This window comes from Microtus oregoni, unplaced genomic scaffold (assembly GCF_018167655.1).
Source record: "Microtus oregoni isolate MIOR12 unplaced genomic scaffold, Mior012 000044F_ref0000062, whole genome shotgun sequence".
Taxonomy (NCBI): Eukaryota; Metazoa; Chordata; class Mammalia; order Rodentia; family Cricetidae; genus Microtus; species Microtus oregoni.
Genome location: NW_024543218.1, coordinates 14,958,731 through 14,974,542, shown reverse-complemented (window position 1 = coordinate 14,974,542; position 15,812 = coordinate 14,958,731). Strand labels below are relative to the sequence as shown.

Sequence of the window (15,812 nt, the reverse complement as noted above, 5' to 3'; positions counted from 1 at the left end):
ACTTTTTCAGGACAAGTTAAGACAGTTTTTCAAAATTTCCTGCTTTACAAAAAGGTGTGTAGCCATTCTGACAGGGGTAAGATGATATCTCAAAGTTGTTTTGATTTGCATTTCCCTGATCGCTAAGGAGGTTGAGCATGACCTTAAGTGTCTTTTGGCCATTTGAACTTCTTCTGTTGAGAATTCTCTGTTCAGTTCAGTACCCCATTTTTTAATTGGGTTAATTAACATTTTAAAGTCTAGTCTCCTGAGTTCTCTATATATTTTGGAGATCAGACCTTTGTCTGTTGCAGGGTTGGTGAAGATCTTCTCCCAGTCAGTAGGTTGCCTTTTTGTCTTAGTGACAATGTCCTTTGCTTTACAGAAGCTTCTCAGTTTTAGTACGTCCCATTTATTCAATGTTGCTCTTAATGTCTGTGCTACTGGGGTTACACATAGGAAGCGATCTCCTGTGCCCATCTGTTGTAGGGTACTTCCCACTTTCTCTTCTATCAGGTTCAATGTGTTCTGACTGATATTGAGGTCTTTAATCCATTTGGACTTGAGTTTTGTGCATGGTGATAGATATGGGTCTATTTTCATTCTTCTACAGGTTGACATCCAGTTATGCCAGCACCATTTGTTGAAGATGCTTTCTTTCTTCCATTGTATACTTTTGGCTCCTTTATCAAAAATGAGGTGTTCATAGGTTTGTGGGTTAAAATTCGGGTCTTCTATACGATTCCATTGGTCTACTTCTCTGTTTTTATGCCAGTACCACACTGTTTTCATCACTGTAGCTCTGTAATAGAGTTTGAAGTCAGGGATGGTAATGCCTCCAGACGATCCTTTATTGTATAGGATTGTTTTGGCTATCCTGGGTTTTTTATTTTTCCATATAAAGTTGATTATTGTCCTCTCAAGATCTGTGAAGAATTTTGATGGGACCTTGATGGGGATTGCATTGAATCTATAAATTGCCTTTGGTAGAATTGCCATTTTTACTATGTTGATACTCCCAATCCAAGAGCAAGGGAGGTCCTTCCATTTTCTGGTATCCTCCTCAATTTCTTTCTTCAATGCCTTAAAGTTCTTGTCAAATAGATCTTTCACTTCCTTGGTTAGAGTTACCCCAAGATATTTTATGTTGTTTGTGGCTATCGTGAAAGGTGAAGCTTCTCTGATTTCTCTCTCTGCTTCCATATCCTTTGTGTATAAGAGGGCGACTGATTTTTTGGAGTTGATCTTGTATCCTGCCACATTACTAAAGGTGTTTATCAGCTGTAAAAGTTCTTTGGTGGAGTTTTGGGGGTCGCTTATGTACCTGTCAAAATGGCTAAAATAAAAAACTCCAATGATAGCCTTTGCTGGAGAGGCTGTGGAGGAAGAGGTACACTCATCCATTGCTGGTGGGAATGCAATCTTGTGCAACCACTTTGGAAATCAGTGTTTCAGTTTCTCTGGAAATTCGGGATCAACCTACCCCTGGACCCAGCAATACCACTCTTGGGAATATACCCAAGAGATGCTCTATCATATGACAAGAGCATTTGTTCAACTGTGTTCACAGCAGTATTATTTGTAATAGCCAGAACCTGGAAACAACCTAGATGCCCTTCAGTGGAAGAATGGATGAAGAAAGTGTGGAATATATACACTTTAGAGTACTACTCAGCGGTAAAAAACAATGACTTCTCAAATTTTGCATCCAAATGGATGGAAATAGAAAACACTATACTGAGTGAGGTAACCCAGACCCAAAAAGATGAACATGGGATGTACTCACTCATAATTGGTTTCTAGCCATAAGTAAGGGTCACGGAGTCTACAATTGGTGAACCTAAAGAAGCTAAGTAAGAAGGTGAACCCAAGGAAAAACATATAGTTATCCTCTTGGCTATGGGAAGTAGACAAAATTGCCGGGGAGAAAATTGGGATCTTGGGGGTGGGGTGGGATGGGGGTAAGGGGAGATGGGGAGAGAAAAGGGAGAAGGGGAAGATGGGGGTAACTTGGGGAAAAAGGATGATTGGGATAAAGGAAGGTTAGATAGGGGAGGACGGAAGCACAATTCTTAGTTAAGGGAGCCACCTTAGGGTTGGCAAGAGACTTGAATCTAGAGTGGCTCCCAGGAGCCCAAGGTGATGTCCCCAGTTAGTTCCTTGGGCAGCTGAGGATAGGGAACCTAAAATGACCCTATCGTATAGCAATACTGACGAATATCTTGCATAGCACCATAGAATGGATGGAGATAGAGTCAGAGACCCACACTGGAGCACTGGACTGAGCTCCCAAGGTCCCAATGAGGAGCAGAAGGAGGGAGAACATGAGCAAAGAAGTCGGGACCACGAGGGGTGCACCCACCCACTGAGACAGTGGAGCTGATCTATTGGGAGCTCACCAAGGCCAGCTGGACTGTGACTGAAAAAGCATGGGATAAAACCGGACTCTCTGAACATGGCGAACAGTGAGGGCTGATGAGAAGCCGAGGACAGTGGCACGGGGTTTTGATCCTACTTAATGTGCTGGCTTTGTGGGAGCCTAGCCAGTTTGGATGTTCACCTTCCTAGACATGGACGGAGGGGGGAGGACCTAGGACTTACCACAGGGCAGGGAACCCTGACTGCTCTTTGGACTGGAGAGGGAGGGGGAGAGGAGTGGGGGGAGGGGGAGAAGGGTGGGAGGAGGGGGAGAAGGGTGGGAGGAGGGGGAGGGAAATGGGAGGCTGGGAGGAGGCGAAATAAATAAATAAATCAGTAAAAAAAAAAATGGTCTGTAGATATTATAGGCCTGTAGACTAAAGATGGATGCCCCAACATTGCAGAGAAATCTTGGGATAAATGTCCAAGCAACCAGATGTCTATGTCATTTCTATAGTTTTGAAGTTGTTTGCTCTATACTTTCTGTTTACTTAGATCATATTTTATCCTTCTTGAGTCTCTGATGGGGTTGAAGACTAGATAATTGTAGTTACAGTCTTCCTCAGTTATGATAGAAAGTAATTTAAGTATAAAACGTTGGACTCAGCAAGAAAGGATAGATAATCGAGGATTTTCTCTAGGTTGCCAAATACAAATGGACTAGACATTGTGAATATGATTCTTACTTGAAATTTGTTCTTATTATATTCAGTTTTACTTAGCTGAAGTTAATACCTTTCCCTTTTATTTAGATAATGCCTAAAAATCGTTCTTATTGTTTATAGTTTTATTATGTTCTTGCTAATCTTTTCCTCGGTATTTAGACAAAAAGAGGGAAATGTTGAGGGAGATGTATTTGTTCACTATGTCACCTGAAGCTTTCAATAACTGAACATTGATTCAGAGGATGGAGTCAGTCCATGCTCAGCTGACCAGAATAAACCTTAGAGTATTTTGGCAAGCTCCTATGCGGAGAGAGGGACACAGGAAGGAAAGAGAGCTTTTTGGGATCCTGAAAAAGCAAACAAGAGGGGCAGCTGGGATTTTCTCCATTGCTATTTGAATTTACCAAGTTCATGCCTTATTATCTGACTCTACAGTTTTTTTTTAAATAGTAGAATAATTTAGATAATCATTACATATTTGTGTTATTGAAATTTTTAAAACAGACAAAACTCCCACAGGGGAGAAGACATGATAGGATTCAAAGCATCGATGAAAAATTCACTATGGAGACCCTGTCCCAACATTTCCATCAATGACATAACAGACAGGGACTAGGGTAGCACCTGAAATTTTCTTGCCTACATGTCGTGTTGTAACCATTCAAGTGTTACAGAATTAAAACATTTGTGAGCATCATAAGAGATTAAAGTGCTCATTGCGGGTTTTAGTTTTCTCACAAGGTATTGAATATGGTTGCAATCTCCACATCCCCTGAGCAGAGTATGAAGATACTCCTCGGTATTAGAGTGAGGGCCAGGGACATGCTTAAAGCTGTGGCAATCTGATGTGGAAAAATTGTAATTTAATGACTCAGATCCACGTAGGCTCCGTGTTTGTCGCTTCCGTCTCTGTGAGCCTCTATGAGGCCTGCTTAGTTGCTTCTGTGGGTCGTGGTCTTGTGGTGCCCTCAACCCCTCTGACTCCTACAATCTTTAGGAATGTTCTTGATGCCAGTTTCTTCAAGTACTCCTGAAATCGGCAGCAGTAAAGTGGTGTTCTGAGGTCAGAAGGAAGACCTGAGCAACTTCTAGGGCCTGTTAGCATCATTTTTCATATGCCGATCCTGAGTGAATAGAATAACCACACAAAGATGAGGCAGGCATAACAGCATGTTCTTATTGGGAATTTAGGATGTGTTTCCTGCACTCTGAGACCAAAGCCTGGACTTACTACTTAGTATATGGTTTCTCTTGCTATCATCAGATTTTCTTGAGGCCCTATGGATTGAGATGGGAAGTCAGTCTAAACTGCTTACTTTTGAGTGAGTCTTTAGGGATTTTGATCAGTTTTCCCTTTTATTAAGACACAGGCATTACTTAATTCAATACAATCTATAAAGGAACGAGATTTTCAAGTAATATCACTTTCTGACTTTATTCCAATGTTCACTATCATTTATCATAAGAGTTAATCTTGCTGGCAAGCTTATTTATAGAAATCTGTGGTTCAACTGCCTGAGGTATTTGATATTATTTGACTTTAAATGGGAACAGAATGTCCTATGAAAGCGATTGTCTCCACTGTGGTCCTGATTGTTACCCACAATAACTGAGAGGTTTCGTGATTATCAGCCGTGTGTAGTTTTATAATTCATATAAAGAGAAAACAATGAAACAATAAGGTACAGCACTCAAGGGGATTGCAATTTTTATCATTTGTTGAACATGTATTTAAAAGATGCTTTTTTAAAACTGAACCAACAGCCAGCATCCATATAGGGTTTCATAAAGGAAAAACAGAAACAACTTACACCTGGATTGTTATAGAGTACACTTCCAGGTAATGGGTCCCTGACTGTATGAGAGACCTAAGAGTCTGAATTTTGATGGAACCTAGACACCAGTATCTAAAACAATAAATGAAGAGCATCTTTAGTGGGGCTTCCCATACCCAGTGCGTGCTGAGCTGACATTCTCTCTACCAGACTTGTGTGTTCGTGGGAAGCAAAGTCACATGTTTTTCTCATCTTTGTATCTTCACACCATATCAAGTATCGTTCACAGTCATTCTGATGTGCAACCTTTTTTTTTTCATTTGAATGTGACCCCCAAGCGTGACACCCTACCCCAGTCACCTCCTGTATTTGCTAACTTGGTGAATTGTGCAATAACCTGGTAGCAAACCTCAGACTCTAGAAAGTGTTTTTTCTCTTCAATAAGAAAACTTGTGAGTAGTTTTTTCTCTTTTCCTCTTCTCCTTCTGATGTTGTTGTGCTTTGAGGTTTGTGTGTTTCTTACCCTCCTTATGCCAGAAAACATCGTTCTCCGTATATGGCAATCTCCTAACTGGTTTCCATTTTTATGTAGGTGTTCCTTTAGCAACCCATATTTCACAGTAATGTCTTGAAATGCAAATCCAATCTTGCTGTTCTCTGCCTAAATATATTCAGTGGTTTCCAAATGCACAAGCAACACGTATAATCCAGAACAAAACCCTGTCTCATCTTTGACTTCTTCCCCCCAGTCACACTGGTTCACGGTCAGCTACTTTGGTGCTTTCTGTGTGTTTCTTGACTTTCAAAGACTCTTCTGTTTGTGACAATATCTCTCTCAAGTTAAAACCATGGAAATCTTCTCTGGGAAGTTTAGTCTGGATGGGTTACCCTTCAGTTAGGTCCTATTTATTTCCTAGGTCACTATACTTACCTCACTCTACTGTAAGTTCTTACTAACTTTTTAATATTCCCAATGACAGCTCCATAAACATAGGTATTACTTTCATCTTGTGCCTCAACTTCTAACATTTCAGTTAGACTCCATGAATGTTTTAAGTGAAAAAATCAATTGTGGAAATGGATAGGATCATTAGAACTACAGCCCCAAATGATTGTGATATCGGGAAGATGAGCTACAGCACAAAATGATTATGAAATCAGGAGGATGACTGTGATGATAAACATCCATAAGTTTAATGGATAGCCTTGTTTGCTTACCTAGGGCTGGGCCCTATACTAACAACTTTATATTAATTATAATCACTCAATCACCATGACAAGTCTGTAATGTTTTTACCACGATCATGTCTGTTTTGAGGTCGAGAAAGTTGAGGTTTAGAGACTTTATGAAACTTGACCATGCAATGTAACTGGTAAGCGGTGAAGCCAGGATTGCAAAATACATCATGACTTTCACTGACCATTTGGCTAGATAGCATCAACCATGAGCAGTTACTGGCTTAAGAACTTCATGTACCAACTTAATCATAGATATAAGAAGGTGGAGGAGTAAGATAGTAACAACGCATACATTTGCTAGCACTTTATTTTGCTGACTGAAAAGTTAGCACCAATTACCTCATAGCTTAACAAAAGCGTGTCTTATTTTTTCTTAAACTAAACAGGAGGAAGATTATCTTGTAAAGTCCCTTAAATGATAAGAAACTGGGATGAGAACCTGGGCCCAACTTAGTCCCTCCTTTACAGTTTTATGTCAACGAGTTGTGATGATGTTATCAGTATAACCATAAAAGCACCTATTTCAGGTAAAATAAAGAGGAGTTAAGAATACTGGAGAATAAGGAAGGTTTCCTCATAGAAGCTACACATAATGAAAGATCGTTTCACTGTTGTGGTCTGGGTCTTAGATTCCACTTTTTGATTTTCTTTCTGGTGTAAGGAGGCTTGAGTTTTTTTGTCCTGGAAAGTTTACTATACAACATAATACAAAGGTTCTTTTAAGTCATTTCCCTTACCACATGATGTTGTGAACTTGTTCTCTGATGTATTTTTAAAGATATTAAACAATGTTTCAAGTGAGCCAAATGCTATTATGACCTTTTTAATACAATGTTTTTATTAATTCTTTGAGAAATGTCATATAATGCATTTTCATCTTATTTGTCTTCACTGCTCCGCTCCCCCTAAATTCCTTAACCCCTCCCAATTTCCTCTCTCGTGTTTTCTTTTTTCTTTTTTAATAACCTACACAGTCCAATTTGTTCTCCCATATACTCGAGAGTATGGAACCATCTACTGGAGTGCAGTTGATCTACAAGAGGCAATACCCTTAAAGAAAACTGACTCTCCTTTAACTGAAAACCATCAAATTCCAGGAGTTTCCCTGTCAGATGTGGAGGCTTGAGCCTCTCCTCCCTCCATGCTAGAATGCTGATTGGTTTGATCTTGTGCAGGTTTTATGTAGGCAACCAAAGCAGCTTTGGGTTCATCATGAGTAGAGCTGTTCTGTCACGTCCAGAAGATACTGTTTAACACTAATTACCACTAAGGATATTTCAAAAACAAAGGAAAATATTTCATATCCTACATGTATATATGAATATATATATATATATATATATATATATATATATATATATATATATTTCAATAGGAGATAGGAGTTGCTATGCACAAAAGACAATGCTCCTCTCAGAAGCCAGAGGTTGCCAAATAACATCCTAGTACCAGGTATGAGACAACTTTCCTTGACTTGTTAGTAAGGGGTGTCCCTGAAACTCTCCCAAATGTATTGCCATTGTTCTTGCTTGCCTACCTGAACTCAACAGTAAGGCTCTATTGGTGGAGATAGTGTACAGTAGGGTCATGAAGAAACCAAGTTGATTCTGAACAGGAAGCTTCTTCACCATTAGCTACCTTTCATAGTATTGAAAAGCTGTTGGGGGAAGTCATTAGCAATCTTACTCAGCTTTGTACAACAATGTGAATTACAGCAATGAGCATTGCAAGATATGTCTATGGGTGCCATAGTGGCATGAATGTCATGGGGGTAACCAATTGATTTGGTTTGAATTTATTGATCACTCTTCAAGAGGAAATGGCATGCCTGGTGCGGCAAATCCGGCTAGCATGCCCTGGTGTTGCAACTCTGGCCTAGTGCCAATGATTTCAAAGAAATGGTCCTTATCAATAAACCTACTACTATTATTTTGGTAAAGGGACTATAGACATAGTATCAAACTACACTCTAAATTCATATCTCCATGCCCATAGGTTAACATATGTAGTAATAAGAAGCGGCGGGGCTGCGTCCCCAGCACCCCGGCTGCCTGGCTAGCTTATTCCCGAAATAACAACACACAAACTGTATTCATTTAATCACTGCTTGGCCCATTTCTATCTAGCCTCTTCTAGGCTAATTCTCACATATTAATTTAGCCCATTTCTAATCATCTGTGTAGCGCCCCTCGGTGTGCTTACCGGGAAGATTCTAGCCTATGTCCATCCTGGGTCGGAGCTTCATCGCGTGCGTCTGCCTGCAGCTGGGAGCATGACGTCTCTCTGAGGCGTCTGCTCCCGAGAGGAGAGCTGTGGAGTCTGAGCTCACTTCCTCTTCCTCCCAGCGTTCTGTTTTGTTTACTCCTCCCATCTATCTTCTAACCAATGAGGGCCAAGCAGTTTCTTTTTATTTAACCAACGACCTTCCTCCATCAAACATAGATCGCATTCATAATTAGAGAAATTTCTTTGTGAAGTGGATGATGGTTCAAACAAAGACTTACAACTGCTCATAGTATAGAAGATAAGCATCAGTGGAAAGTTGAGCCACAGATAGCACAGCTGTTAAGATTTGACAAAATATTTTGGATCAAAGTTACACACGTGCGGCAAATCAAACCTTCAGAATGTTTAAAAGTACATATCATATTCACTTAATTTATAAGCAGATGTCTGAGTGAAGATTAATATTCGGAAAATTCATGATTGGCATGATAGATGAGGCCTTTTTTCAGTAAGTGCATTGTGGAAGTGTTTCACATGTGTAACTGTTGAAAACTGTCTTTCGCTTTTATCCGCTTCACCGGAATTACTAGGAACCTACTTTAAGGAAACAGACTAATTATGATAGTAATATTACATCTCCTCCTTAAGTAATTATGGGAAGCATTAGATCAACTCCCACAATCCTGAAGAATCATCGCTGAGTTGTACACTAGTTTGTAGGACTGTGTAGACACTGCGTGGGGAGTGGTTAGTACTGCAAAAAGCAAAACTTTCCAATTCAAAATCACTCAAGACCTCGCCTTTACTAGGTACTCACACCGACAGTCTTAGATTTCCAGCAGTTATAGAAAAGTGTGTCCAAAGATAAATTGTCTTACAGGTGTAAGATTCCAGGACGCAATTAAAAACAGCGCAAAACAAGGAGCTAAAGGGAGGAATGCCGAGTGATAGACAGTGGTGGGGTGATGCGCAGCGGTGAAGCTGCTGTGTGTGTTTGAGAGCTCGTCTGAGCACAGTTGCAGGCAGAGCGGACATAAAGGCTGTAGAGAAAAGAAATTGGAAGAGCTTTGTAAAAGAGAATCTTTGGAGCCCATTTCCCACTTGAAAAGATGGAAAGGGACCAAGATGACTGACGAAGGAAATGAGGATCTCTGGGGAAAACAAGGATTGACTGAGGAGATAAATTGGCGTTGAATGAAGCCAGATGCTCAAAAACCAAATGTTATCTACTTTAATACTTCTAAGTAGGCTTGTTTTCCGGTTAATATGCCTTGATCAGACATGGTGGAGAGATTTTCCAGGAATCCTTCCCATATATGGCAGACTTTCACGTAGTATATATTTTGCTTTTTAATGAAATACTTCAGTGCTGAGAAGTAGGAAATAAAGAAAACATGTTCAGCAGTGGCTGCTATATACCATCGGGCCTTTGCTTCAGGAGGTGAGCAGGCGTGAGGCAACTGTCCATTGGCCTTATACCTTACGTGGTATTTTAATCCTTATCTGCCATTTACTGCCAACACCTTGGAGAAATATTTATATTTATTTATATTTAAGGTATATCAAATATATGCACATGTGAGGTGTGTTTTTTTCTTCCAAGGTCTTTAAAGAAACCCAGAAGCACCATTTCCCCACTAGGAAATTTTCTTATTTACTGCATTAAACTCCTCAAGGTCTTGGTGGAGAATTCACAGATAAGGACGGTCAGAGTTACATGAAGATTCCTCCTATGTATTCACTCGTGCATTGAGATCTGTAACTGGAAAAGCACATGCTTAAAACCATTTTTTTTTTCCTGCAATTTAGAATCTTCTCCATCCAGAGGCCTGTTTTTTTTTTTTTTTAACAAACATATTTAAGATGGACTATTGTCTTTTTCAACTAGATCTTTAAAAAAAAGGCAAAAACCCAAACTGTATGGTGACTTTCAATGATAAACTTTTATTCTGAATATACTGTTTTTGCACAAGATTTAACACAACGTTTTCTGGGATTATAAATATTTTTATAACAGTATTATACAAATTTTTACAAAATGTTTTCATCCCGCTAGTTAATTTCCACAAAAGTGTCAAGAGGACATAATAAGGGAAGGGAAGATCTGTTGTTCACAAAAGCCACTTGGCCTGAAGCATGATGCACAATGAGTACTTCATGAAGGGAACCCCAAAAGCATGATCCCACAGTCATACCGCACAAGGAAAGGACAGCTTTGCCAGGTCACATTGGAAACTCAGTTGGCATCTTCGCAAGACAGTATCCCAAGAGTCTCAGTGGAATTTCCATGGTTCTGTTATGTGAACTAGAAACAAGGTAGATGGAACCATTGGTAAGGGCTATCGAATTCTGCAAAAATTCTGGAAGTGTTCAGCACTTGGTAGTTCTGTTGTAGTGATTTGTTCTTTACAGAAATGTACAGTGAATATTAACAATATGAACATTCTGCTATGGAAAATGATGCAAGTTCCAGCTAATGATAAAATATTTGGAGATTGGGGCAAGTGGGAAAAAAAGAATCACAAAATCCATTGTGTCTTGCTAGGTTAGACTCTATGCCTTTAGACTCAGGAGTTTTAAATTAAGACGTCGAATTACAGCTTTGGTGACTTGAAGACAGGCATTTAAATGAGATTTAACGTACAAGAGAGCATCAAATAAGCAAGTAACACTTGGGTTGCAAAGGTCACTTAAAGGGGATACTGCCTATTTGAACCCCATAAGGCCAGCTTTACAAGTAGTAAAAGGAATATTATATATAAGAAAACTTACAAATGGTAGCAACACTGTGTTTCCCAAGGTAAGCAATAACGCTTCAAGCTTTAGAAACATGAAAACAGAGGGCCAGGACCTAAAAATCTCTTCAGTCAAACTTGCTAACTATGTCATGTTAAAAACCTGTTACAAATGTGGACCACGATTGGCATTTGGCAGTAATGCTGGTTGTTCAAATGAAGAAAAGATGAAACCATTTATGCAGAAATTCTTTCCTGCCACTCAACACCAATGCAAGACTTGTTTTGACTTTGTTTATGTGAAAAAGGACACTGAGCTATGTGGGTATAGCAGCAATTAACTAATAAGAACAGTTTAAATGCTTTTTAAAATGATCGCTTATTTAGTTCTGTTTCTGTAAATAACACACTATACTTATTCTTGCTAAGAGAATTTGCAGAAAAAAATGTTAAATGTAATATTGTAATTTTGGTGGGATGGGTGTTAGTGTCACTTAGAAGTGTTTACAAAAACATAAACGTTAGTGTAAGTCATGAAAAGCAGTTTTAGTTCGCGGACATGTTTTTGCCCAATTTCTTACCATATTTGTGGTTGTGGTGACATAGAACTCGAACCAAAAGAGGTCTTGCAAAAGAGGTGCCAAGCTCAGTGGCGGCTAAGACAACAATAATGTCACTGACGGTCATACGCTTTGTGAGTGACATTAGCCATGAAAGTATAATCAATACAATTGAAACATAATTTAAGGTCGGTTGTTGTTTGCCAGAAGCAATTCAATGGTTTCAATGTGCATCACTCTTATGGATGGAGTCGCAGTTCCCTTTCCCAACATGTTCAGGATTTAAAGTAGTCCAGCAAAAGGTAATAATAAGTTTGAAATAACTGACACACAGCACGACTTAAACATAGTTTCCCTCCCTTTACATCACCTTTCTGTTTTCTACGGTCAACAGCAGTTATGAACAGACTAAAAATGACAATGTATCAGAAGTGGTGACCGATGTCACTTCAAAAGTCATCAGTTGGCGAAGTAATTTCAATTGCCCCTCCCCCTTTTGAACTGAAACAAAATCTTAACTTATAAAATGTATACAAATGGTACTCAGGGTAGCATGGTGGTAGGAACGAATAATAATCTAGGCAAAGCTATAAACAAAACAATAAACCATGTTAAAGAGTTGGCTACAACTTTGATATGTGGAGCATACTAAAGTATGCTGGAGATTGCAAATAATTCTGATTGTAAAATGATGTATATGAAAATTTCCAGCATATGTACACACCAATGCTTGGCATGTGTAACTAAAAAGAAAAAAAAATCTTCATTTATCATAAAAATATATGCATACTTTCAGCTTACAGTAAAATTACTCTCCTTAGACACATTCATTGTTTTTACCCTTTCTTCAAATACTGTTTACTCCTGAAAATAATTTCTCAAAGCAGAATAAAGTTTAGCTACCATATTAATCTATAATGATATTTCTGACCTACTACACTAATGCTTTTCACCAAGGAAGCTGTATAAAATCAAATTTCATTATTCACAATCAAGTGTTCATGTGCATACAGATAGATTCAAGGTTTCCTGTTTGTTCAGATTAATGTAAAACCTCTCAGGAAGTGGCATGGGAATTTTGATCATATGATCATACCAAAATGGAGAGACAGAAGCAGCGAGAGCAGCAGTTTCTGGATTGTACATGCTAGTATTGAAACGAACAAAGAGGAAACCTAGGCTGAATCTCCATTGAGAACATATATGTACTTTTCAAAAAATAAATGTGTTAAATCTGATTTATGTACTTAAAATATCTGTACATAGGTTTTTCAGGCAGAAGCATGAATCTGTATAAAATCCATGAATTCTCATGTCCCCCGTTTGCCTAACCCCGGTCATTCAGCACGTCCGTCACACAGTATATTCAGAGTAGTTCAACAACATGTTAAAAGATGACGTAAGTGCATTTGCACTGCAAGGTTCAGATTCTTACATGAAAACCATGTCACCCACTGCACTCTTCAGTGGACTATACTCTACAGGAAGAAGGAAAAACAAACCGGAAAGTTAAAGTAGCAGCAGCATCATGCAAAATACCCTTGGCAACCCACGTTCATCACCCACAGGAAAACACTTCCCCTCCCCCCACAAGCGTCTCTTAGAGTGAGCTAAATATCTGACTAGCACTACATGACTGTACTTTGAACAGAAGGGACATGACGTCACGCGTTAAAGGGCTTCCGTGTATGAGGAAATGTGTCATGAGTTCCAATTTCACCCGCAAGCACCTGCAACCTCGTCACCCCTTCCTCATTTTCAAACCAATGCTTCGCACCTACCCCGAAATCAACTGGTCACAGTTGCATTATGTTTTTGGCAGAGAAATCATTCTTTTATAAGGCATTTGATTCATGGCAAATTTTTTCTTTTGGTAGAAAATTAGCCATTAGTTTGTATTTCAACAGTTTAGACCAATGGATTTTCTCCCCCCCTCTCTCTATATTTAATAACCACTCACAGCAGGAATTACTCTTTAACAGAAAATAAGTGAAGGCAAAAATGTAATTGCCCCCCGCCCTAGGGCTTTCTCTCTTTTCTTTTCTTCTTCTTCTTGGTGAAACTGCAGCAGGTTGAAACTGTAGCTCAGTCAAGACGCTGCTTCTTTTCGCAATGCCTGCCCGGGGGAGCCTCCTACATGTAATCACCAGTGGCGCGACAGGGAACCCCCAAATTCCCACAGAGCACAGACAGAGTTTTGCATTGATGGTGGACACAGATGACGCAGCATTCACACAAGCTCCAGGTTCTGACACCCCGACATGCAGCCAGCGGGGGATCAAGAATCTGAGCCTTAGATTGGTGCCATGGTAGAGGCCCGGCTAATGTTCTGGGGAGCTTCTTCAACTGACTCTAATAATGTAACTGAGGGCTCGTGTGTTGGCAGGGTCTGGATTGTAGTTGCAGAGATGGGGTCGGAAGGTCACCATAGGTAGTGTCTTCTGCCAGATACGAGCCACAGGAGGAGAAACTGGAGTCCAATGATAGACCACAAGGAAGGGTTTAATCCAGAGACACCACCACAGTCGGTATAATCCTCCTGTTGGAAATACGTACAAATAAAGAACATTACCATCTTGAAGAAACATGTAAAAAGCAACTTGTAGGTTAACTCATATTTACTCCACTTGTGAACTTACCTGGTAAAATTGTTTTACCTGGAAGTGAACTGGGTAATATTGATCTAGATTTTACTGTACAGAAATTGTGCTAAAGTGATCTCCATGGTGGTATTTGTCAAATGTTTGAAATTCTGACAGTGATGAATGGAAGCTAATAATAAATTCTTGTTTGGATATAGGAATTACTAATTAAAAACTCGACTGCAATGATGAACAATCCTTTATATTTACATATCTAAGATATAAACATAAAATGTAATAATATTTTAATAATTACCAACAATTATGATGTTAAATCTGTTATCCATAAGCAGAAATTGATAAGTTGTAGAAATAAAGATCCATTCCCCATATTTCTGATGTCCAAGATGAACTTCTAGGCTACAGGCACCCTGACGTTAGGAATTACAGTAATGTGAGAAATAACATATTTGGACCTGAAGCATCCTGAAAACACAGTCCAAATAAAGAACTAAGGTAGAAAGAGGAGCCAGGCTTATCCACTGAAGCAGCATGTGCGGTGGCCACACCCACTGGCGCTCTTCACAGACCCAGCAGAGGCTCAGGCAGATGCCCAAGAGCACAGCTCTTCTTGACCTTTCGTTCCATGGTTTCATACTTTGCAACATTTTGCACAGTTTAAAATTCCCCACACTGTGGTGAATTTCATTAAGCGAAAGTCATGTCCACTCATTCTCATAAAGATACTTTTAAAAATTTGTTCACCCAAGGCTCATCTTCCACGGATCGAGATAGGTTACAGATAAATGTGAGCAAGGGTTTTCTGTAGAGTAATTTTACAGAGTCTAAACTCTCAAAGACTGGGAGCTTCCGATTTACTTCCCTGCCAGAGATTAAAGCACTACTCGAAGCTGAGTAAATGAATGATTTCTTCTTTGATTTGTGTTTGGAGGTAGCATAGCTGTTTTCTATTCAAGAAAATGCTGAGAAAATAATACACCAAGGGAAAATTTTTAAATTTGAAATGCTGCCTCGTCAATTCTGTGGCAGCTTGAATGTATTTGGTCCTCATAAGCTCATAGGGAGTGGCACTATTAGGAAGTGTGGCTTTGTTGGAGGAAGTGAGTCCCTCTGAGGGGGAGGGGCTTTGAGGTTTCCTAGTCTCAAGATACCCCAGTGTCTCAGTCAACTTCCTGTTCTCTGTAAGATGCAGTACTCTCAGCTTCAGCGCCACATCTTCCTGTGCACAGCCATGCTCCCCGTCATGATGATAAGGGACTGAACCTCAAAACCCGTAAGCAAGCTATCATCATTAAATGCTTTCCTTATAGGAGAGGTCATGGTGTCTCTTCACAGCAATAGAAACCTTAACTAAGACAGATATAAAGAGTTAGATGGTTCTAACCTGACTAGCTAACGGAGTAGATCATCAGTTCTCACCTTTTTGACAGCTTGGGAGAACTCAGTGCTGTGTAATATTCCTTTCCCACACCCTGTTCTCAGGTGTTCTTGGCTAACACTCTGGGTAGTCTAGAAATTTGTCTGGGATTCCTTGCTCTCCTTGGGCTGGCCTCACTCCGTCAGGATCTCTAACTGGTGAGCTTTTCCAGAGTTTAGCTTTCTGTCCTCTTTT

The 15,812-nt window shown here is 39.6% G+C and overlaps 1 protein-coding gene across 6 annotated transcripts in view; it reads right to left on the bottom strand.

The window, feature by feature from the left end:
- Nucleotides 1-10,231: 10,231 nt before the first annotated feature.
- LOC121434621 (voltage-dependent calcium channel subunit alpha-2/delta-1) overlaps nt 10,232-15,812 on the bottom strand; it is a 380,872-nt gene continuing 375,291 nt past the window's right edge. For all 6 annotated transcript variants that reach the window (XM_041633534.1, XM_041633535.1, XM_041633536.1 and 3 more), the window contains one exon: nt 10,232-14,136. In XM_041633534.1, coding sequence (XP_041489468.1) covers nt 14,020-14,136 — 117 coding nt within the window. In that variant the 3' untranslated portion in view covers nt 10,232-14,019. The remainder of the gene's footprint in view (nt 14,137-15,812) is intronic.